Source organism: Nyctibius grandis, assembly GCF_013368605.1.
Source record: "Nyctibius grandis isolate bNycGra1 chromosome W unlocalized genomic scaffold, bNycGra1.pri SUPER_W_unloc_1, whole genome shotgun sequence".
Taxonomy (NCBI): Eukaryota; Metazoa; Chordata; class Aves; order Nyctibiiformes; family Nyctibiidae; genus Nyctibius; species Nyctibius grandis.
This window is the reverse complement of record NW_027167472.1, coordinates 4,534,539-4,558,902: the sequence shown is the minus strand read 5'-3', so window position 1 is coordinate 4,558,902 and position 24,364 is coordinate 4,534,539. Positions and strand designations below refer to the sequence as shown.

Here is a 24,364-nt window from a genome sequence, read left to right as displayed (position 1 = left end):
GTATCCAGGGATCCAAAGATAGCTCATCATTAATGAGATGGGATCCATGTGATTAGACAACACAGGACCAGGTACCACAGGAGTTATGAGGGGAAACGATCAGGGCAGGGGAAAAAAGCACAGGGACGGTACTGAGGCTGTTCCACAGAAAACCAACCTAAGCAGCATGACCACATATTTCAAGAGAGATAAAATACACATTATCCACAGCTAAAATGCACGCTTTCCTAATTCTAATCTTACTTTTCTTGCTTCTTTGTAAGCAAGAATCAGCTGGAGGACGACCACCAGAAACAGTGTAACCTTCCCATAGCATCTGTGTAACACATCTACTGCAGAAAAGTTCAAGAAGCGATGGCATAAATTCTTCCTTCTCACAACATGGAAACCCTGAAAAGAAAACAAAGCATCTGAGAAGATGCACAAGCTTCTTTGCCAAACCTGGAGAAGTGCTGAAACGTCTTTGATGGGGGTTGGAAGTAATCATCATGTGTTTGAGTCACAGAAATCTTGTAAACTTATGAAAATTTAATCAACAGATTTAAAGAGGCTTAACTTGCAAGTATTACAACCTGTAAAACTTGGTATAAAACACTCAAAACATGGCAGTTTGGAAACGCTACCAGATTATAACCGTGTTATTGTTCTGGCCGCGAGGCCGGGGTGCCGTTCTCGGGTGAGGGCAGAGGCCGCGGAGGGGAGGGTGAGCAGGGACACGGCCGGTGTTTGGCGCCCACCCCGCGGCCGGTCGGACGCCAGGGGCGGGCCAGGCCCATCGATGGGGGCGGCCGCTCTGCGCTCGGCTCCTCTGCCCTGCCTCTCGGTTCTGGATTAGCGAAACTGGCGACGTGGGACGGTCGCTGGCCCGGCCTCCGCGCCCTGCCTCGCCCGCCTGGGTGAAGCCGGGACTCGGAGCCGGCCGCGCCGTAGCGCAGCGGAGCCGGGGGAGCCAGCCGCTGCAGTGTCCACGCCGGCGGGACGCGGAGGCAGGGGGCGGTCCCGGCGCTCTCCTGCCGCAGCCCCACCGGAGCGGTGCGGTGAGGGGCGGCGGCACCACGGCGGCGGGGAGCCCCCGGGGGGGCAGTTGGGCGGTGGGGGCCATGGCGCTGCGGGCTCGGGCGCTGTACGACTTCAGATCGGAGAACCCGGGGGAGATCTCGCTGCAGGAGCACGAGGTGCTGAGCCTCTGCAGCGAGCAGGACATCGAGGGCTGGCTGGAGGGCGTCAACAGCCGCGGCGACCGCGGCCTCTTCCCGGCGTCCTACGTGCAGGTCATCCGCGCCCCGGCCGCTGAGCCGCCGCCGCCCGCCCGCTACACCAACCTCCCCGCTGGCGGCTTCAGGCTGCTGCCGTCCCCCGCCGCCTTCAAGCAGACGACACAGCAAGCCCCGCCGGCGGCGGCGCCCGAGCCCTTCTCGCTGCCCCCCGCCGCCAGGTACCCCTTCCCGCTGGCGCCCTACAACGGCTCCTACCAGCCCAGCCAGGGCAGCGATGACGACTGGGATGACGACTGGGACGAAAGCTCCATGGTGGCCAATGAGCCGGGTGCCCTGGGCAGCTCCTACCCCGACTACGAGGTGGCGGGCGGCCGGGCCTCTGGCCACTACCACCTGTCCACGCGGTCCGAGCTGTCCCTGAGCTCCCACGGTGGCCACCTGGCAGGCCACATGCACCTGCCTGGCAGTGGCGCCAAGAGCTTGGCCACGGTGAGCCGCAACCTCAACCGCTTCTCCACCTTCGTCAAGTCTGGCGGGGAGGCCTTTGTGCTGGGCGAGGCATCAGGCTTCGTGAAGGACGGGGACAAGCTGTGCGTGGTGCTGGGCCCCCAGGGCCCTGAGTGGCAGGAGAACCCCTACCCCTTCCAGTGCTCCATCGAGGACCCCACCAAGCAGACCAAGTTCAAGGGCATGAAGAGCTACATCGCCTACAAGCTGGTGCCCAGCCACACCGGGCAGCAGGTGCACCGCCGCTACAAGCACTTTGACTGGCTCTACGGGCGCCTGGCTGAGAAGTTCCCCGTCATCTCCGTGCCCCACTTGCCAGAGAAGCAGGCCACCGGCCGCTTTGAGGAGGACTTCATCTCCAAACGTCGCAAAGGCCTGGCCTGGTGGATGGACCACATGTGCAGCCACCCTGTGCTGGCTCAGTGCAATGCCTTCCAGCACTTCCTCACCTGTCCCAGCACAGATGAGAAGGCCTGGAAACAAGGCAAGCGCAAGGCTGAGAAGGACGAGATGGTGGGTGCCAACTTTTTCCTGACCATCAGTGTCTCCACTGGCCCTGGGGCCGGCCTGGACTTGCAGGAGGTGGAAAGCCAGGTGGATGGCTTCAAAGCCTTCACGAAGAAGATGGATGAGAGCACCCTGCAGCTTAATCACACGGCCAATGAGTTTGCCCGCAAACAAGTCACTGGTTTCAAGAAGGAATACCAGAAGGTGGGGCACTCCTTTAAGTGCCTCAGTCAGGCGTTTGAGCTAGACCAGCAGGCCTTTTCGGCTGGCTTCAACCAAGCCATAGCCTTCACTGCGGAAGCCTATGACGCCATCGGGGACCTCTTTGCAGATCAGCCCCGGCAGGACCTAGATGCTGTGATGGATTTGTTAGCACTGTATCAGGGGCATTTGGCCAACTTTCCAGACATCATCCACGTCCAGAAAGGTAACACCCTTACGTGTTTTCTGAAACTATCAGAAACAAACTGGCCACAAACTGAAACAAAATGTAACAGAAACTTGATTCTATAAATTTTATCCCCAGGAAACCAGGACAATAGACCAAACAAAAACCAGTTGTTGATAACAGATTGTCCTGGTTTCATTGGGATTTGGCTTCAGTTTGTGGCCAGCCATGGTGATCAGGGCCATTAGCAGTTAAATCCAGAGCAGCTGACCCAGGCTGGCCCACAGGTGTATTCTATATCATTGACATCATTGACATCAAGTTCACTATAAAAAGGAGGGCTTGGAGAAAAGAGGTGGGTTTCTTTTTGTTTTTCTCTCTTCTTCTTGTTGTCAGTGATTAGTATTCCTGGAAGAACCTGCTATAACTCTGTAGATAAATATAATTTTGTGTGTTTTGTGTTATGGTTGATATTTGGTTTCTTGATTTTATTAAATCTGTTTAATTTTAACCTATGAGTCTCCCTCTTTTTCCTAATTTCCTTCCTTGGTTGGGGAAGGGACATTGGGTGAGAGGAAAAACTGCTATTGTTTAAACCTGGGTGCAGGCTAAACACAGACAGTTTATTTCACACCCAATGTAAATATATCACCTGGGAGAACTGCAGACTTTTTCCTCTAAGAGTCTTAGAGGGTTGAAATTTTCACAAATTTGACTGCTTTTGTTACAAGCACTTATTGTGTTGGTGTCAGTAGCAGGGACACTGGGTGGAATTCTCTGGGGTTTAGTTTTTACAGTTCTTTTGGGGTGGCTAATCAAATGTGTGGCTTTGCTGCTGTTTGTTACTGGTTTTGTGCAGTTTATTACTTCGGGGCATGGACTGAGAGGTATCACTCTGCTATGTGGTTTGGCATTGGTTTATGGTATTATAAGTTCTTTTGGAACTGTGTCTATTTCTGATTTCTATGGAATGGGAGTGGGTGACATGTACTTTCCTTTTCCCCTGAGGCTGATTTCAATGGCTTTTGAGAATTTTGAATACCCTTAGGATGTTTCAACCACCATGCTCATATTGTCAGGCCTTTTGAATGTCTTTCAGTTCTTGGTCTTGCTTAAACATTGGTATAAGAGCAGACACAGCACAGCTGCTGCAACCACTGTAAGAGGCCCCTACAGCAGCTCCAGCCCCTATGACAGACACTGCAGCTGCCCCAGCACCCACAACTGAAATTGCAGATACTCAGACTCTGCCAGTCCCTACAGCAGACATCCCAGCTACCCCAGAGGCTATTCAGATTTCTGCCCTGGGTACTGTGATTACTTAACTCCAGGAAGCACTTGCTGTGATTACCCGGACCTTGGCAACAAGGGCTGCAGCTAATCAGCCCCCAGTGATGGGTGATGCAGCTAACCTAGGGACCCAACCAGTGCTGGGATCAGTTGCCTCTGTACAGAAGACAAAAACCATGAAAAGAGCAGGTCGTGATGGCCAACCAGGGACATCATGGGAGGATGAGCCAGAGGTAACCACTCAATCCCTATCCCTGAGTGAGCTGCAAGATATGCATAAAGATTACAGCTGTCATGAAGGCGAGCAGCTTGTTACTTGGCTGCTCTGCTGCTGGGATAATGGAGCTGATGGTTTCGAGTTAGATAGTAGAGAAGCCAAGCAGCTGGGACCAATGGCTAGAGAAGCAGGTATTGATAGGGGTCTTGCAAGTGGTGCAGAGCCCCTTACTCTCTGGCGGTGACTCCTGCAAAGTATAAGGAACAGGTATCCCTTTAGGGATGATGTCATATACCACCCAGGCAAGTGGACAACCATTGAGAGAGGTGTTAAGAATCTCAGGGAAATAGCTGTGTGGGAGCTGATTTTTGCTGACCTGGATGACCCACAGACACCAGTAGATCCAGATGCACTCAGAGTTACCAGACCCATGTGGCGCAAGTGGGTACTGACTGTGCCACCATCGTGTGGCAATACATTAGCATTATTTAGCTGGGGAGATGTTGATGCAGCAACGGTGGGTGACATAGATAATCGTATGCAGCAATATGCAGACAATCTCTTTTCCTTCCCATGGGCCAGCATCTCCGCTGTGGAAAAGCCATCTGACAAATCCAGAGAACTGCTCGGTGAGGTGTTGGAAAAATTGTCTCAGATGGAGGACAGACCCCACTCCCCACCTGCACCAAAGAATGTCTCAGCCATCAGGAGACTGCATTCTCCTGCAAGACCTTCTCGAGAGAGACAGTACACATCATGAGGCACCCTGTGCTTTTTCTTGCATGACCATGGAGAGGACGTGAAAAAATGGGATGGAAAACCTACCTTGGCTTTACAGACACGCATACATGAGTTGTAAGGTGAACCGATTAGGAATGGGGCTTCTTCCAGGAGACTTGTTGCTCCAGTTTCTAGTGGGAACCTCTCAAGACAGTGTAGATGGGCTTCAGATCCCTATTTACGAGATGTGAATAATGGGGGTCAAATCTATATGAGTTGCTCAAACCAGGATGTTGATAATGAACACTATGTTGGGGATTAGAGGGGCCCTGCCTCCAGCCAGGTGGAGGATAGGGACAACTGTGTTTTTTGGACTGTGTGGGTTTGATGGCCTGGCACATCAGAACCACAGCAGTATAAGGCTCTAGTGGACACTGGTGCACAATGCACCATAATGCTACCAATCTATAAAGGGACTGAATTGATTTCTATATCTGGTGTGTCAGGGGGCTCCTAAGAGCTGACTGTATTGGAAGCTGAAGTGAGTCTGAGTGGCAAGTGCACCCTATTGTGACTGGCCCAGATGCCCCATGCATTCTTGGCATAGATTACCTGAGAAGAGGGTATTTCAAGGACCCGAGGGGGTACCGGCGGGCGTTTGGTGTAGCGGCTATGGAGACAGAAGGAATTAAACAGCTGTCTACCCTGTCCAGTCTATCAAAGGGCCCTTCTATTGTGGGGCTGCTGAGGGTCGAGGAGCAAAAGGTGCCCATTGCTACTACAACGTTCCACTGATGGCAATATCGTACTAACAGACTGACTGATCCCCATCCATGAGCTGATCTGCCAACTGGAGAGCCAAGGAGTGATCAGCAAAATGTGCTCCCCCTTCAACAGTTCCATATGGCCAGTGTGAAGGTCTAATGGGGAATGGAGACTAACTGTGGACTATCGTGGCCTGAACGAAGTCACATCGCTGCTGAGTGCTGCCGTACTGGACATGTACTCAGAACTTTGTAGCGCTTATGGGTAGAAAGCTGCCTGGTGGAAAAGGACCTGGGGGTGTTGATCAATAGCCAGCCGCATATGAGCCAGCGGTGTGCCAAGGCGGCCAAGAGCATCCTGGCTTGTGTCAGAAATAGTGTGGCCAGCACGACTAGGGAAGTGATTGTCCTCCTGTACTCGGCACTGGTGAGGCCGCACCTTGAATACTGTGTTCAGTTTTGGGCCCCTTACTACAAGACAGACATTGAGGTGCTGGAGCAAGTCCAAAGAAGGGCAATGAAGCTGGTGAAGTGTCTGGAGAACAAGTCTTATGGGGGAGTGCCTGAGGGAACTGGGGTTATGTAGTCTAGAGCAAAGGAGGCTCAGGGGAGACCTAATTGCTGTATACAAGTACCTGAAAGAAGGTTGTAGCGAGGAGGGTGTTAGTCTGTTCTCCCAGTTAACAAACAATAGAACGAGAGGAAATGGCCTCAAGTTGCGCCGCGGATGTTTAGACTGGGTATCAGGAAAAACTTCTTCATGGAAAGGATTATAAAGCAGTGGAACAGGCTGCCCAGGGAAGTGACGGAGTCGCCATCCCTGGAGGTCTTTAAAAGACGAGTAGATGTGGTGCTTAGGGATCTTGTTTAGGGATATTGTTTAGTGGTTGACTTGGTAGTGTTAAATTAATGGTTGGACTCGATCTTAAATGTCCTTTTCAACCAAGATGGTTCTGTGATTCTGTGTTAGAACTCCATTACGAACTGGAGTCAAAGGCAGCCAAGTGGTATGCCACAATTGACATCGCTAATGTGTTTTTCTCCATTCCTTTGGCAGTGGAGTGTAGGCCACAGTCTGCCTTCACCTGGAGGGGCATCGAATACACCTGGAATCGACTGCCCCAGGGGTGGAAACATAGCCCCACCATTTACCATGGACTGATCCAGACTGCACTGGAGAAGGGTGGAGCTCTGGAACACCTGCAATATATTGATGACATCATTGTATGGGATAATATAGCAGGAGAAGTATTTGAAAAAGGGGAAAAAGTAATTCAAATCCTTCTAGAAGCTGGTTTTGCCATCAAATGCAGTAAGGTCAAGGGACCTGCAAAAGAGATGCAGTTTTTAGGGATCAAGTGGCAAGATGGCCACCATCAGATCCCAATGGATGTGATCAACAAAATAACAGCAATGTCTCTGCCAACTAACAAAAAGGAGACACAAGCTTTCCTAGGCATAGTAGGCTTCTGGAGGATGCACATTCCCCACTACAGTCAGATTGTGAGCCCTCTCTACGAAGTGACTTGGAAGAAGAATGACTTTAAATGGGGCCCTGAGCAACAACAGGCTTTTGAGCAAATTAAACAAGAGATAGTCCATGCAGTGGCCCTTGGACCAGTCTGGATGGGACCAGAAGTAAAGCATGTCCTCTATACCGCAGCCGGGGAGAACAGTCCTACCTGGAGCCTCTGGCAAAAGGCACCAGGAGAGACTCGAGGTCGACCCCCTGGGGTTTTGGAGGTAGGGATACAGAGGATCAGAGGACCGTTATACTCCAACAGAAAAAGAGATACTGGCAGCCTATGAAGGAGTCTGAGCTGCCTCATAAGTAATTGGTACTGAGGCACAGCTCCTCCTGGCACCCCGATTGCCAGTGTTGAACTGGATGTTTAAAGGACACACCCACTCTACCCATCATGCACCTGATGCTATGTGGAGTAAGTGGGTTGCATTGATTACTCAGTGGGCCTGAATAGGGAACCTTAATCGCCCAGGAATTCTGGAAGTAATCATGGACCGGCCGAAAGGCAAAGGTTTTGGAATGATGCCAGAAGGGGAGGTCATGCGCGCTGAAGAGGCCCCACCATACAATAGACTATCAGAGAATGAGAAGCATCATGCCTTGTTCGCCGATGGATCTTCTTGTATTGTAGGCAAGCAGCGAAGGTGGAAATCTGCTGTGTGGAGTCCTATGTGACAAGTGGCAGAAGTGGCTGAGGGAGAAGGTGAGTTGAGTCAGTTTGCAGAGGTAAAAGCCATCCAGCTGGCTCTAGACATTGCTGAGTGAGAAAAATGGCCAGTACTCTACCTGTATACTGAGTCGTGGATGGTAGTAAATGCCCTGTGGGGATAGCTGAAGCACTGGAAGGAAAACAACTGGCAGCGTGGAGGCAAACCCATCTGGGCAGCCGAATTGTGGCAGGATATTACTACCTGATTAGAGAAGCTGGTTGTGAAGGTATGTCACGTAGATGCCCCCGTCCCCAAGAGCAGAGCCACTGAGGAACAACAAAACAACCAGCAGGTGGTTCAAACTGCTAAGATCAAAGTGGCTCAAGTAGATCTGTACTGGCAGCATAAAGGTGAATTATTTTTAGCTCGGTGGGCCCATAATATATCAGGCCATCAAGGCAGAGATGCCACATATAGATGGGCCTGTGACCAAGGGGTGGATTTGACCATGGACAATAGTGCACAGGTCATCCACAAATGTGAAACATGCGCTGCAATTAAACAAGCCAAGAGACTAAAACCTCTGTGGTATGGAGGATGATGGCTGAAATATAAGTATGGAATGGTCTGGCAAATTGCTTACATCTCGCTTCCACAAACCCGCCAAGGCAAGTGCCGTGTGCTCACGATGGTGGAAGCAAGTACTGGCTGGTTGGAAACATACCCTGTGCCTTATGCCACTGCCCGGAACACTATTATGGGTCTTGAAAAGCATATTTTGTGGTGACAGTCATGTCACCACTGGCACTGCAGGGCAGGGTCTGGGAAGGCTCAGACTGGACTCAGTGATGGACAGGAACTGGATTCAGGAACACATGGATTGGGATTGAGGGCAGGAGAAAGACAGAGTCCTCTTCATACACCGGCCATAGCAGAAAGAGACCCTCGTTATCCCTCAGCTTTATACAGAGAATGACATGTATGGGATGGAATACCTTCGTTGGTCAGTTTTGGGTCACCTGTCCTGTGCACTCCACCCTGGAGGTGCGACCCTTCTATGCCTTTTCACTCGTAATTAGTGAGGAATTTAACAGTGACCTTGGTTTCTCTAGGAATAAGTACAGGAAGACCCTTTCTGCATATCATTCCTACTGGTACCTTAGTAATAACTATAAACTTCGAGCGTTATCAGTCCTGGAAGCAGACACTGTCTGCAAAACATGCAGTTAGTTTCAGAAACTGCAGTTACTTAGAAGAGACTTAGCTGAAAGGAAAAATCAGTTCTGTTTTAGTCCAAACCCAGCTGTTGAACAGCTGCTTAATGTGATTTGGAAGTGTGTTTTGTGGTATGGACTGAGAAGTCTGCATGTCTGGGGTTTTTGAATAATTTCTTCAACTTTTCTTTTGCAAAAAGGCAGCCAGAGAATCTCTGAGCCAGAGACAAAACTTTTCCTCTGTTTGGTCTTTTATCTTTTCTCCTAGAATTACGAACCAAAGCCATGTAAGCCCCACTATTGCTTCGTCTGCATATCAGCAGGAAAATGTGTTAACAATTGTGCTTTTAATTGGTCTGGGGTCCAGGTCTTTCTGCCTCCTGTGTTGAGGACATCATACATGATCCAAAGTATGCAGAAAGGGATTGTCATTTTGGTTGCTTGTGTAAAACATGTGGACCAATGGACTGTGGGAATGTTTCCAAACTGCTTATCTTATTAATATTGTAAGTATCTTATGAAATGGCAATAACTTCAACAGGAGATTTTAAAAGATTCATTTCCTTCATCTTGTGCACCCAGTGGTTTAAGGAATTTTCTGTGAAGGAAGGAAGAGTTGAAGTTCCTGCTCTGGAAGAGACAGAGGAAGGATTTGAACTCCCACATGTCAGTTGAGGACTAACTCCTAGTTTAGTAGGCTTGAAAACTAAGGTGCACTTTTATAACTTCTTTTGCAGAACTGGTGTATCTTTCAAGAAATACTAGTTTCAGTTGCTTTAATTTTGAGAAGAAAAGCAGCCTCCCCTCTTCATTTGTAATGAATAATGCCTTATTTTCTGTGTTTTTAAGGTCTACTTGTGGAAATTCCCTAGGCATTCTTGGCAAAATAATTCCTAAATATTAATTGCTAGAGCCTCATTCAACTGATGAGATCTTCTGACTTACATAATCTTCAACATAAATGCTCACTGTAGGCCCATGCCAGTTCAGGTTCAGAAAATTTATGCACATGTGATAATGTGAGATGGTGTATGCTAGTAGTATAGCTTGTGCTGGTCTGGCTATCTTGTCTTGATATTTGTTTAGGGAGAGTAAGGAAGTTATGGGGTTTGGGGTTTCTTTCATTCAAGTTTTGTTTGAGGAATTACTATAATTGGCCTCTTGTGATTCCTGAAAATGGAAGAAATAGTGCCTAACTTGCTGTTTCATCTCTGCTTTCCAGATTTCTCCTTTCTCTTAACATTATGATGTTAGCACTTGACAAACTTTTGGTTATGATTTTTGCAAAACAGATTTGAGAAAGTGGCCTAAATGTTTTCTAAGATGTAGGCAGCAATTCCATTTCCTCTCCATGCCAAGATTTCCAAGAATTATTTAAAAAAACATCTGAATGACCCTTTTGTGAAAAGTAAAATACAGCAACTGGTCTTATTTACCTGAAGCAAACTTAACCCTAGAAATGTCTAAAGAATGTTTAAAGAATGTGCTGGGAGTGTTTTTAGAATATCTTACAAAATTATAGGCAAAAACCCCCTGTTCCAGCTGGGAATGCATCAAAATTTCAAGCATTGAAAAACCTCAAACAGCACTGAAACCTGGAGCTCTCTATAACATTTTCAGTGAATTTTTTTTTTTGGGGGGGGGGGGAGTGTGTTGATTAATAAATCAGACTGGTCAAAATTCACACCTGAAATTTTATATCACAGTTTAAAAGCAGTGCTCTTCTCTCTTGCTTTCTAGCCTCTTAAATTTGTTGTGCAGATGTTTTTTCTGTCCCTATTTTTCCTTTATCCACTTTTTTTTTCTCCCTCCATTCCTCAGATACATACACTTTGCATGGGGTTCAACTCGGGTAACTTTACTATCTAAGAGCTAGGCATGTAATCCTAGCCAGATGACCTTCTCAACAGTAAAGAGAGAGATGGGTACCTACATTTCATCTATTTAAGGCCTTTGATGAAAAAGGATGGATTGCTGTTGTATTCCTTGCCCTCTCAGCTTCCCCATTGCTGTTACAGCAATGATGTAGTGTTGTCTGCTTGCTGCTGAATCATCCAATATTACCTCCCAGTGTTTGAAGGTAACCTGAAGGAAAGACTTTTAGATGGCTAAAATATGAAAGAATCTAGAAACTGTATAAGATTATAGCTTCCTTGGTGTGTGTAAATCACACAGAGGACAACAATGAGCAATACTAAAATTGAGCAATGGCCTTACTTGAAGAAAATTAAACAGGGAAAAAAAATTGACTTCTGTGTCCTGTCTACCTAGAAGATGCATAGGTCTTATGTTTGTTGTTTTTTTTCTCTTTTCCTCTCCCTCTCCCACTCTTCTTACCTTACCTTTCTAAAGGAGCAAGATTCACGCAGTCATGATGCGTTTCTTTCCTGTCACCTTTTGGAATCAGTTAGCCTGGTATCATACAAATTTGATGATGGAAAGATGTTTCATAGCTGATAAAATCCCAGTGCTGTTTTTCAAAAACAGCTGGTAGCAGAGGAAGAATATAACTGTTCCTCCCATGGGAAAGACTGCATGCATTACTGCATACCAGGAAGTCTATCCAGACTCCCCATTTCATAGAATCATTTTGGTTTGAAAGGACCTTTTAAGATATCTAGTCCAACCATTAACCTAACACTACCAAATCAACCACTAAACAATATCCCTAAGCACCACATCTACTCATCTTTTGAATACCTCCAGGGATGGTGACTCAACCACTTTCCTGGGCAGCCTGTTCCACTGCTTGATAACCCTTTCCATGAAGAAATCTTTCTTAATATCCAATCTAAACCTCCCCTGGCACAACTTGAGGATGTTTCCTCTTGTCCTATCACTTCTTACTTGGGAGAAGAGACTAACACCCTCTTTGCTACAACCTCCTTTCAGGTACTTGTACACAGCCATAAGGTCTCCTCTGAGCCTCCTTTGCTCTAGACTAAACAACCCCAGTTCCCTCAGCTGCTCCTCATAAGACTTGTGCTATAAACCCTTCACCAGCTTCATTGCCCTCTTTTGGACATGCTCCAGCACCTCAACATCTCTTGTGTAGTGAGGGGTCCAAAACTGCACACAGTATTCAAGGTGTAGCCTCACCAGTGCTGAGTACAGGGGGACGATCACTTCCCTAGTCCTCCTGGCCCCACTATTTCTGATACAAGCCAGGATGCTGTGGGCATTCTTGGCCACCTGGGCACACTGCTGGCTCATATGCAGCTGGCTATTGATCAACACCCCCAGGTCCTTTTCCACCAGGCAGCTTTCCAGCCACTCTTCCCCCAGCCTGTAGTGTTGCATGGGGTTGTTGTGCCCCAAGTGCAGGACCTGACCCTTAGCCTTGTTGAACCTCATACAGTTGGCCTAAACCATTTAATCCCAACAGGCTGGAGAAGTTTTGATCAGAGCTCAGACCCATGGATTTGACCAAAGGTAGTACATTGTCAGCTCTTCTGCTCTTACAGGTACATGGTCACCACAGGCATTAAGGCCTTCTCCACGGGGAAAGCCTTGGGGATAGCTAGAGAGTAGCAGAACAGCGTCGATATTGAAGAAGTAAAAATTATTTTGTACAAAGAGGAAGTAATTTTATGGAAAAGACTATGTAATGCCTTTTCAGCTTGAAGCTTATGAAGAATCTAGATGGTGAGATGGTTCTCTGATGCAGCTCAGAGAACTCCAGGTCTTGCTAAAAGAACTTCCATCCAAACAGGGAAGACAAGAATAGATAGACTGAAAACAGAAAGTAGCTCCCAGAGTTCTTTCAAGTCTTTGTAAGCACGTTATCAAAAAGAAACAAGCTGGCTGATTTTTTTCTATTTTGCAAGTCACCTTTGAAACAAGGACATGTTTCAACCTTTCCAGTATCTTTCCATGACTTGATTGTTAGACTTTGAACAGTTAAAATGCCAAGTCAATGCATAGAGACTTGTCCCCATTTAGCCCACATCCAGGGCTAAACAATAGCCAGTTTTGCTCTATCACCCAATGACCCCTCCCAGGCAAAAAAGGGAATTGGGAAAACAAGTAAGACTCAGGGGTTGAAATTGAAAGAGACTTAATAAAATAAGAAAACCCATATCAATACTAATGCAAACTACACAAAGTTATACTCAGCCTATATAGTGGTGGCAGGACCCACCAAGGACAGCAACCATCCCCAGCAAACTTTCCAATTTATAGTGAACATGACATTTATGGTATAGAATACACCTGTGGGCCAGCCTGGGCCAGCTGCCCTGGCTTTCACTCCTCATAGCTTAAGCACCTGGCTAACTCAAAACTGCTAATGGCCTTGATCACCATGGAAACCTGCATACAAGGGCTGGCCATGAACTAAAACAGAATGTAACAGAAAATTGATTCTGAGATTCTATCCCAGCAAAACCAGGACAGGATTCCACCCCTTATTCTATATCATTTACAACATGTCCAAGTCGCTACTATTTTCCCCATCTCTCAACATATATACACACAGATATCATTCCCTTAGTCTCTGGGCCATCTCTCTAAAAAGTTCATTGAACTCATTTAGTCCAAAAGCATGGGATCCATCTGTCATAATAGTCTTTCAGGGCAGGAAAAAAAAAAATGGTGTGGGATTCACTTGGTCAGCAGATCAGGGCCAGGGCTCAGTACAGTGTCATGGACTGGTGAAGCTGGGCACAGCAGGATAATGTATTGCATCTGGAACTTGCAGCTGGTGTATCTGGTGCAGCCCATGTTGAGGGTCTGGGGTGATTATTACTGTGATAAATGACAATTAGCATCATTCAGGTCAAGATATTGGCTATTCTCACCCAAAATCAAATCTCCTTGAGGTACACATCTAACTCCCCCATCCTCCTGCATCATCCACCAGGTGCACCCAGGTCCTTGAGCAAAAGGAATTCCACAAGTGGGTTTGCCTTTGCTCGAGGCAGGAGTAATCCAAACTGGTTTCCCCAACATATTTCTTGCATGAACCACAGGGACTTTATCCCCCTCTACAGCGCGCAACAGCTCGGATTGAGCAGGACCAACCCGATTGACAGATCCCCTGCTATTAACTAACCAGGTGGCCTTTGCTAAGGGTTCATCCCAATTTTGGAATGTCCCATTACCCATTGCTTTCAGGGTAGTCTTCAACAGTGCATTATATCATTCAACTTTCCTAGCAGCTGGTGCATGGTAGGAGATGTGATATATCCATTCAATACCATGCTCTTTAGCCCAGGTGTCTATGAGGCTATTTCAGAAATGAATCCCCTTGTCTGACTCGATTCTTTCCAGAGTGCCATGTCACCACAAAATCTGCTTTTCAAGGCCCACAATAGTGTTACGAGCAGTGGCATGAGGCACGGGGTATGTTTCCAACCAGCCAGTACTTGCTTCCACCATTGTGAGCACACAGCACTTGCCTTGGCGGGTTCGTAGAAGCGAGATGTAATCAATTTGCCAGGCCTCTCCATATTTATATTTCAGCCATCATCCTCCATACCACAGGGCTTTTAACCATTTGGCTTGTTTAATTGCAGCATGCGGAGAAAAGGACTCAGCACACGATCCAATATAAATCAAGCATAAACCGTTTATTACAAAAATAAGCCCCTTTTTATAACATATTTGCTTCCGTACATGCAGCCAGGCACTGTCCATGTAAAACCCAATTGGTCGCCCCGCTTCTGCCACACGCTGTCCACGCACCCCCTTGCAACCTCCCATTGGTCAGTCCTTTCACCATCCTCGTGTGCTGTAACGTGATCCTGCAGGTGCCAAGTCCAGCACTGTTCACAGTGATGTTTGTGGTCAAGTCTGGCAGAGGCTCTGTGAGAAGCACACAGGAGATGGGCCTGTGGCCTTGCTTGGAGAGCTTGTTGACTTCAGCTCTTGATTCTTTCCGTTAGCTGTAACAATATCCCCCAACAATTCCCCCTTTTTGTTTTAAAAAGATCATGGATACATCCGTATTTCCTTCATTCCCACCATTTCCTCAGGCATCATAGGATCAGCAGATCCTGTAAGTTCTTGAACCATCCATACCTTTTTCACTGCTGATTCTATCATGCCCGAGACACACCGCAACAAACACCATCCAAACAACAATATCAAAAATATTACCCGTGCCCATGTGCTAATAGAAGAAAATTAATAGCAGCCCTATTTTGCAGTGTAGCGTGTCTAACTGAGTCTACATCTAACAGCAAATTACTTAAGGCCGCAGAAGTAGCATTGGTCTGTGTTGAAAGCCAGCATCCCAACTTATTCAAGGTACTTAATGCTCTAGCAGCAGCTGCTCCAGGCACTAGTAAAGAAGCTGCAAAAAATTTTTAATGTGACGCAGACATTGGTTTTCGGTTGAGATGGTATCCATGCTGTAAGGCTTGCTATGAGAGTATATAGAAAAACAGCTATATACAACCCTCCCATCTTCAAGTGGCTGTCTCCTGATTCTGAGTTACTTCTTTTTCCTTTCCCACGGCGGGACGCACACACCTGGCTGGCATCCAACGAGGTCCTACATCTGTGGAAACACAAGCATAACCCCGTCCCCAGGTTAACAAATCATGTGGTCCCGTCCATTGCCCTGTTTGCAAATCTCAAATAAAAACTTTTACACCAGGTTCCATCTGCAATTGTCCTTTCATTGATCCAAAATGCATTACAACAGGAGGATCAGTTTTATCAGTTCGAATTTGGAGAAAGTTCAATACATATACTGCCTTGTCCGGTCTAGCTTCAGGTGTCTCACCACTCATTCCCCCTTTTTGTTTTAAAAGCATGTGTTTCAGAGTCTGATGTGCTCGCTCGATGATCGCTTGTCCCGTGTGAGAATGAGGGATTCCAGTGATATGAGTAACACCCCATGCCAGTAAAAAAGCCTGAACTTTAGTGGATCGATAAGCAGGTCCATTATCAGTCTTTATCTGTTTAGGGATGCCCGCAGTTGCAAAAGCTTTCCGCCAGTGTCGAATGACGTGGCCAGCATGCTCACCTGTTTGCGCTGTAGCAATAAGCAAGGAAGAAAAAGTGTCAATCGTTACATGAACATATTTTAACCTGCCAAATTCAGCAATGTGAGTTACATCTGTTTGCCAAATGTCCAAGGCCTGCAGTCCACGAGGATTAGTTCCTTGTATCTGCATAGGTCATGGTAGTTGTTGACAATCAGGACACATAGCCACGATATTCCGAGCATCACTGTGTGACAAATGAAATTGTCGTTGTAATGCCCGATATCCTTGATGAAAAAACTCATGTGACATACGTGCCTGCTGTTTAATGTCCGGTACCTGTACAGTCATTGCAGTAGAATTTGTAGGGTCAGAAACCAAAGAGTCCACTCGGGCATTGCCTTCTGCAATAAACCCAGGCAAATTAGTATGACTTCTTACATGTAGAACATAAAACAATGCAGTTCGGATTTGAATTTCTTGCCACAGAGCTCGCAGCAATTCAAAAACACACTGACTACGTGTATGCTCTATGACAGATCTGTCCAATTGTTTTACAATGCCAGCTACATATGCTGAATCAGTAATCAAATTAAAGGGAGTGAGGAAATTTTGAAATACTTCTAATACAGCTCGTAATTCTACTACCTGAGGTGAACCCTCTTGTTGTACTACTATAGATTCCCACTTGCCATCAGAATACCAGACAAGGCCCGCCTTGCCTGTTTTCCCAGATCCATCTGTAAAAATGGTAATTCCATCCACAGGAGTGTCTGCGCACAACACTCCTGTGGCAATTGGAAGTTCTGCACTCAATTTTACAACAGTATGGGAGGGCAAGTGGTAAACAACCTGTCCTGAGAAATTCTCCATGGTTGTTTGCAAAGCAAAGCTATTGGCCATACACCACTCAAAGTATTGAGCTGCAATAGGAACGGTTAGTGATGCAGGATCCCTGGCCACAAGCTCCCGACATCGCATCCGTCCTTTGATGATAATCTGTGCCAATAGCTCTGTAATCATGGGGACAGTTTTCTTTGTTTTCGAAGGTAGAAACAACCATTCCAATACATGTAACAAATCTGACCATTCTGAATTCCATTGACCAATTATTGCATACGGAATTTGCCTATCAAACAAAGTGATAACTTGTATTTCCTGATTCAAATCAATACGATGTATAAATTTGGAATGTAGCCTGCTTTCTACTTCTGTAATCAATTGCTGTACCTCTGCAGTAGTCTGTCGTGGTGCTCTTAATTTGTGTCCCCTGCTAACAATTGGAATAGAGGCTGCAATTGTGACGACGTAAGCCCCAAGTATGGCCGCAGCCAATTTATCGTTCCAGCGAGTTTTTGAACATCATTTAATATCTGAATATTAACTTCTAATTTTACTGGTTGAGGGATAATCTGTTTTTCCAATACTTTTAAACCTAAGTAGAGCCATGGAGCTTTTCTCTGAACTTTCTCAGGTGCGATACAGAGTCCAAATGCATAAAGACTACTTATAGTACATTTTTCCATTTCTTGTAATTTCTGAACTGTTGAAGCAGCCAATAAGATATCATCCATATAATGATAACAATATTCCTGATTGAATTGTTCTCTAATTGGACTAAGGGCCTGAGCTACAAACCATTGGCATATTGTAGGTGAATTTTTCATACCCTGAGGTAATACTTTCCAACGATACCTCTTTGCAGGGCCACTGTTGTTTATTGCAGGTACAGTGAAAGCAAATTTTTCCTTATCTTGTGGTGCCAAAGGAATGGTGAAAAAAAGAGTCTTTTAGGTCTATAACCAAAATTCTCCATTCTGAAGGGAGCATGGTGGGAGAAGGTAACTCAGGTTGTAGCGCTCCCATGGTAGCCATTACCTTATTAACTGCTCTCAAATCTTGCAATAGCCTCCATTTCCCTGATTTCTTCTTGATTACAAAAACAGGAGTGTTCCAAGGACTTTGCGATTCTTCAGTGTGTCCATGTCACGGTTTAAAGCTGGGCTGGCGATTAAACCTGCGGCAGATGCCCTCTGTTATCCCCCCCCCTCCCCCCAGAGGGAAAGGGAAAGGGAAAAGGGAGAGAGACTTCTGGGTTGGAAAATTAAAACAGTTTTAATAAACTATATTAATGAAAAAAAAAAAAGTATAATAATAATAATAATAATAATCATATATATACAAATATATATACAAAACCAAGATTGAGCTCCCCTGAAGTCAGCCACATCACCACCGGCACTGCAGGGCAGGCTCCGGGAAGGCCCAGCCTGGGCCTAGCGATGGTCGAGAGCTGGATTCAGGAACGCACGGATCGGGATCGGGGGCAGCAGGAAAACAGACGGAGTCCTCCCTGGACACCGGCCATAGCAGAAAGCGAGCGAGACCCTCGTGATCCCCCCACTTTATACCGAGAATGACGTGTATGGGATGGAATACCCTCGTTGGTCAATTTTGGGTCACCTGCCCTGTCTGCTCCCCACTGCAGCTGCGACCCCCCTTCGGCTCTTCACTCGTAAGCAATGAGGAATTCAGCAGTGACCTTGGTTTCTCTCAAGAATAAGTACAGCAAGAGCCTTTCTGCACAACATCCCTACCGGTGCCTCAGTGATAACTACAAACTTCGAGCGTTATCAGTCCTGGAAGCAGACACTGTCTGCAAAAACATGCAGTTAGTTTCAGAAAATGCAGTTACTTAAAGGAGACTTAGCTGAAAGTAAAAATCACTGAAAGGAAAATCGGCCTGGTTTAGGCCAAACCAGGACAGTCCATCAGTGAGTTGTTCATGCACCAGAAGGTGGAGGGCATCAAGCTTTTCTTTTGTTAGGGGCCACTGATCCACCCACACCGGAGTATCGGTGGTCCATGTTAACGCCAATGTAGGTTACTTGACACCAAATAAGACAGTGACCCCTGTCAAAAATCCGTGGTGACACGAACACCCCACTGGGACAACACATCCCTTCCCCATAGGGTAATTGGTGCAGATGTTACATATGGACGAACAGTAGCATGCTGTCCCTCAGGATTAGTGATTGTTACTACCTCTGTTGAAATCAGTCCCATAGCAATTCCACCTACCCCCATCACTCCTTGAGTAGTAGTCTTTAGAGGCCAGGAATTTGGCCATGCAGTTAGCGCAATCAAAGTAACATCTGCGCCTGTGTCCAACATTCCACTCAAGGTGATGGACCGGGGTGGGTGTGTGGCTGACTGAATAGTGCATATCAAATTTGGCTTTTTTGCAGTAATGTCTTGTGTCCAGTAAACAGCTGGAGGTCCCATAGATCCAAACCCTTGATCCCCTCTTTCATTTTCAAGGGTTTTTGCAACTGCACTCCTGAATGGTATCCATTGTGCTATGCGTGTATTGGCAGGGATAGTTACAGGAGGTGTCGCTGTAGAGATCATAGCTGATATTCGCCCAGTGTAATCTGCATCAATCACCCCTACATGTACTGTAAGTCCCATAATTGTGCTACTAGATCTACCTATTAATAAAGCACGTAGCCCTTTGCCAATCGGTCCCTTTGCATTTAATGGTACTTTATGGACTGCTGTGTCCATGATTGTTATTGACTTGGCGGTGGATACATCCATCCCTGCTGCCCCTGAGGTCTCCCCATGGAGGGTGTCAATAAGTTCTGATTCTTGAGTCCTGTCTGAGTTTTGAGTATTTGTGTCTGAGCGCGCCCATTCGCGCTCCTCCACCCGTTTCCCGACTTTGCTTTACATTCTTTCGCAAAATGTCCAGACCTTCCGCATTGGTAACGTAGCACATTAGGTCGAGTCATTTTGCCTTCATTCCCTTAGACACTGTGTTTTACTGTGCCCTTTTTTCCCACATCTATAACATTGCATCTCCTGAGTTCTAATCGCAGCCATAACTTGAGCCTTATGTTCCACAGTACCCACTTTTGCACATGCCTTTATCATAGCATTCAAATCTGGCTCTCCAGGTAAAGCTTCAATGATTTTTTGACAATCAATCAGCATTAGCATTATCCCTAGCTAATTGCATAACTAGAGTATCTTGTAAACCAACATCAAAAACTTGCTTTTCAACTGCTTCTTGTAGCCTCTCAACAAAGGATAAAAAGGGCTCCTTGGGTCCTTGTCTTACGGTAGTATATCTGCCTATTGGGGACGCCAATTGTGCAGTTTTTATAATTGCATTCATACCCAGCGCTTCTATTTGTTCCAGGATAAGAGGGTCCCATTGAGCCTCATGGCTAGGATTAGCAAATTGACCCTCTCCCATTAAAACATCCACCCCATTACCATACCTAGGGTCATTCTGATTGAGTTGAAAATTTATTGCAGCTTGCGCTTCACATGCACTTCTCCAATTTGACATAAACACTGAAAATTGCACAGGTTGAAAAATTATCCTCCCTAGTTGCTTAAAATCCCAAGGAGTCAAAGCATCCATTGTCAAAAGCCTTAACATTTGCATACATGGGGGAGAATTCACCCCATATCGAGCTACATTTCTTTGTAGATCTTGTACCACCTTCCATGAAAAAGGAACATGTGAATGAGGCTGTCCTGCTGCAGGGTCATTGAAAATCACAGGATAAGCAGAAGGACCAGTACTAAAAGACCCAGATTCACCCACTGCACCTCCCATGCCTCCCAGTTTCTCTACCACCTCCCACTCCCCCTCCTGAGCTGTCGATGATTTTACAGCCTCCCAAAATTTCCCAGGATCCCAAGGGAACACAGTAATCCCAGGTAAACTAAGTGATTTATCTGGTGTGGGCTGAGGGGTTCTATTCAATATATTCATTAATGACTTGGATGAGGGATTAGAGTGCACTGTCAGCAAGTTCGCTGATGACACAAAACTGGGAGGAGTGGCTGACGCGCCGGAAGGCTGCGCAGCCATTCAGAGGGACCTGGACAGGCTGGAGAGTTGGGCGGGGAGAAATTTAATGAAATATAACAAGGGCAAGTGTAGAGTCCTGCATCTGGGCAAGAACAACCCCATGTACCAGTACAAGTTGGGGACAGACCTGTTGGAAACCAGCGTAGGGGAAAGGGACCTGGGGGTCCTAGTGGACAACAGGATGACCATGAGCCAGCAGTGTGCCCTTGTGGCCAAGAAGGCCAATGGCATCCTGGGGTGTATTAGAAGGGGTGTGGTTAGTAGGTCAAGAGAGGTTCTCCTCCCTCTCTACTCTGCCCTGGTGAGGCCGCATCTGGAGTATTGTGTCCAGTTCTGGGCCCCTCAGTTCAAGAAGGACAGGGAACTGCTAGAGAGAGTCCAGCGCAGAGCCACGAAGATGATTAAGGGAGTGGAACATCTCCCTTATGAGGAGAGGCTGAGGGAGCTGGGTCTCTTTAGCTTGGAGAAGAGGAGACTGAGGGGTGACCTCATTAATGTTTATAAATATGTAAAGGGCAAGTGTCAAGAGGATGGAGCCAGGCTCTTCTCAGTGACATCCCTTGACAGGACAAGGGACAATGGGTGCAAGCTGGAACACAGGAGGTTCCACTTAAATTTGAGGAAAAACTTCTTTACGGTGAGGGTGACTGAACACTGGAACAGGCTGCCCAGAGAGGTTGTGGAGTCTCCTTCTCTGGAGACATTCAAAACCCGCCTGGACGCGTTCCTGTGTGATATGGTCTAGGCAATCCTGCCCCGGCAGGGGGATTGGACTAGATGATCTTTCGAGGTCCCTTCCAATCCCTAACATTCTGTGATTCTGTGATTCTGTGAATACTTAGCCGACTATGCGCCTGAGACAGTTCTTCATCGTCAGCAGGTGGCGCAGAAGGAGAAGGATGTGCAGCTCCTTCAGTTATCGTTAGGGTTGCTCCACTGAAGGGTGGCAATCTCGGGTTCGCAGAGGATGGTCGCTTTATGTGCCGGGGCTTCTGTACCACCCCTTCGTCATCCGATTCTGGGGTGCCCGTGATCAATAAGTCTTTATAATACTCGGCCACCGCATGAGGCGTGGTAGGTATTGGCAACTTCACCTTAACTGACGGTGCACTTGTAGATTCTTCTGTCATTACCTTCTTTGATTTTTTCTTCTCCTGGAACATTTGTCCCTTCATTCTTTGATGCAGGAGGAGGCACAGAAGTGCTGGGTACTAATACAGGAGGCTCCAAATCCTCCTTCTTTTCCTCTTTGTCTTGATGTATCTTTACTTTTTGTACAGTCTCTTTCATTACACGCCATGTCGTTAAAAGTTCCACGGCAGCTTTATCTCCCTTTGTCGCTGCCTCAAAAAGGGCAGATCCTAATCCTTCCCATACTGTTAAACTGAAGGCAGTAGTAGCAGATGTATCACATCCATGCTTTTTCCCCCACAACAACATTTTTCACAACGATGGGTCCGGGAGACTTACCCCCCGTTGTTTCAAGACAAGCTGCCACATAGACAAGACCGTACTTTCTTCTTTAGTTATAGTACCCCCCATCGTGCCCCTGGTGGCTCACCGAATCCACGGTGTCCTCTAAAAGTCCCGGGTAAAGCAGCTCTGCCTGCCGCTGTTCCACCAGTAAAACCTTCTTCCGAACGTGTCTCGCCGGCCGGACGATCACGTCGGGGTCACCAGTTGTGGAGAAAAGGACTCAGCACACGATTCAATGTGAATCAAGCATAAGCCCTTTATTACAAAAAAAAAGCCCCTTTTTATAACATATTTGCTTCCGTACATGCAGCCAGGCACTGTCCATGCAAAACCCAATTGGTCGCCCCGCTTCTGCCACACGCTGTCCACGCGCCCCCCTGCAACCTCCCATTGGTCAGTCCTTTCACCATCCCCCTGTGCTGTAACATGATCCTGCAGGTGCCAAGTCCAGCACTGTTCACAGTGATGTTTACGGTCAAGTATGCAGAGGCTCAGTGGGAAGCACACAGGAGATTGGCCTGTGGCCTTGCTTGGAGAGCTTGTTGACTTCAGTGCTTGATTCTTTCCGTTAACTGTAACAATATCCCCCAACAGCAGCACAAGTTTCACATTTGTGGATGACCTGAGTGATGGTGTCCATGGTCAAATCTACCCCTCGGTCACGGGCCCATGTGTATGTTGCATCTCTGCCTTGATGGCCCGATGTATTATGGGCCCACCAAGCTAAAAATAATTCACTATTATGCTGCCAGTCCAGGTCTACTTGAGACACTTTAATCTTAGCAGCTTGATGCACCTGCTGGTTTGTTTTGATGTTCTTGGGTATGTGGGCATCTACATGACATACCTTCACAACCAGCTTCTCTAATCAGGTAGCAATATCCTGCCATAATTCGGCTGCCCAGATGGGTTTGCCTCTGCGCTGCCAGTTTTTTTTCTTCCAGTGCTTCAGCCATCCCCACAGGGCATTTGTTGCCATCCACGACTCAGTATACAGGTAGAGTACTGGCCATTTTTCTCGCTCAGCAATGTCTAGAGGCAGCTGGATGGCTTTTACCTCTGCATACTGACTCTACTCACCTTCTCCCTCAGCCACTTCTGCCACTCGTCGCATAGGACTCCACACAGCAGCTTTCCACCTTCACTGTTTGCCTACAATATGAGATGATCCATCAGTGAACATGGTATGATACTTCTCATTTTCTGGTGGGGCTGCTTCAGCACGCATGACCTCCTCCTCTGGCACCATTCCAAAAAGCATTGCCTTCCGGCCAGTTCATGATTACTTCCAGAATTCCTGGGCAATTAAGGTTCCCTATTCGGGCCTGCTGAGTAATCAAATGGAACCCACTTACTCCACGTAGCATCAGTTGTATGATGTGTAGAGGGGGTCTGTCCTTTAAACATCCAGTTCAACACTGGCAATCGGGGCACCAGGAGGAGCTGTGCCTCAGCGCCAATTACTTCTGAGGCAGCTCAAATGCCTTCATAGGCTGTCAGTATCTCTTTTTTCTGTTGGAGTATAATGGTCCTCTGGATCCTCTCTATCCCCGGCTCCAAAACCCTAGGGGTCGACTGTTGTGGACTGCTTTCTGATGTTGAAGTGGGCTGGACGGAGCTCAGGCACTGATTGGTTTTCACAATCTATGCCTGCTCGTTCTGAGGAATGTCGCGGAGTTGTTAATTCGCCGCAGTGGCCGCGAATGGTGCTGCTGCTACTCCAGAACTGTTAGCGGACCCCGTCTCCTTGAGCCTGGAGACGTTTTATCTCTTGATTGCTGGGTGTGGCATTATCTGAGTCAGCAAGAGCAGCAAGTAGCTTCAGCCGTTCCTCTTGGCTCTTTCTTTGGCATAATAGGCTTCCCACATTTGACCTTTGGCCCTACCTGGAGCCTCTGGCAAAAGGCACCAGGGGAGACTCTTCTCCCCAGCTGCAATATAGAAGACATTGTTTACATCTGGTCCCATCCAGACTGGTCCAAGGGCCACTGCATGAACTCTCTCCTGTTTAATTTGCTCAAAAGTCTGTTGTTGCTCAGGGCCCCATTTAAAGTCATTCTTCTTCCAAG

General features: G+C 47.0%; 1 protein-coding gene across 1 annotated transcript in view; it reads left to right on the top strand.

Moving 5' to 3' along the window:
- Positions 1-899: 899 nt before the first annotated feature.
- LOC137677109 (sorting nexin-18-like) overlaps positions 900-24,364 on the top strand; it is a 46,841-nt gene continuing 23,376 nt past the window's right edge. The window contains exon 1 of the mRNA XM_068424299.1: positions 900-2,658. Coding sequence (XP_068280400.1) covers positions 1,101-2,658 — 1,558 coding nt within the window. The 5' untranslated portion in view covers positions 900-1,100. The remainder of the gene's footprint in view (positions 2,659-24,364) is intronic.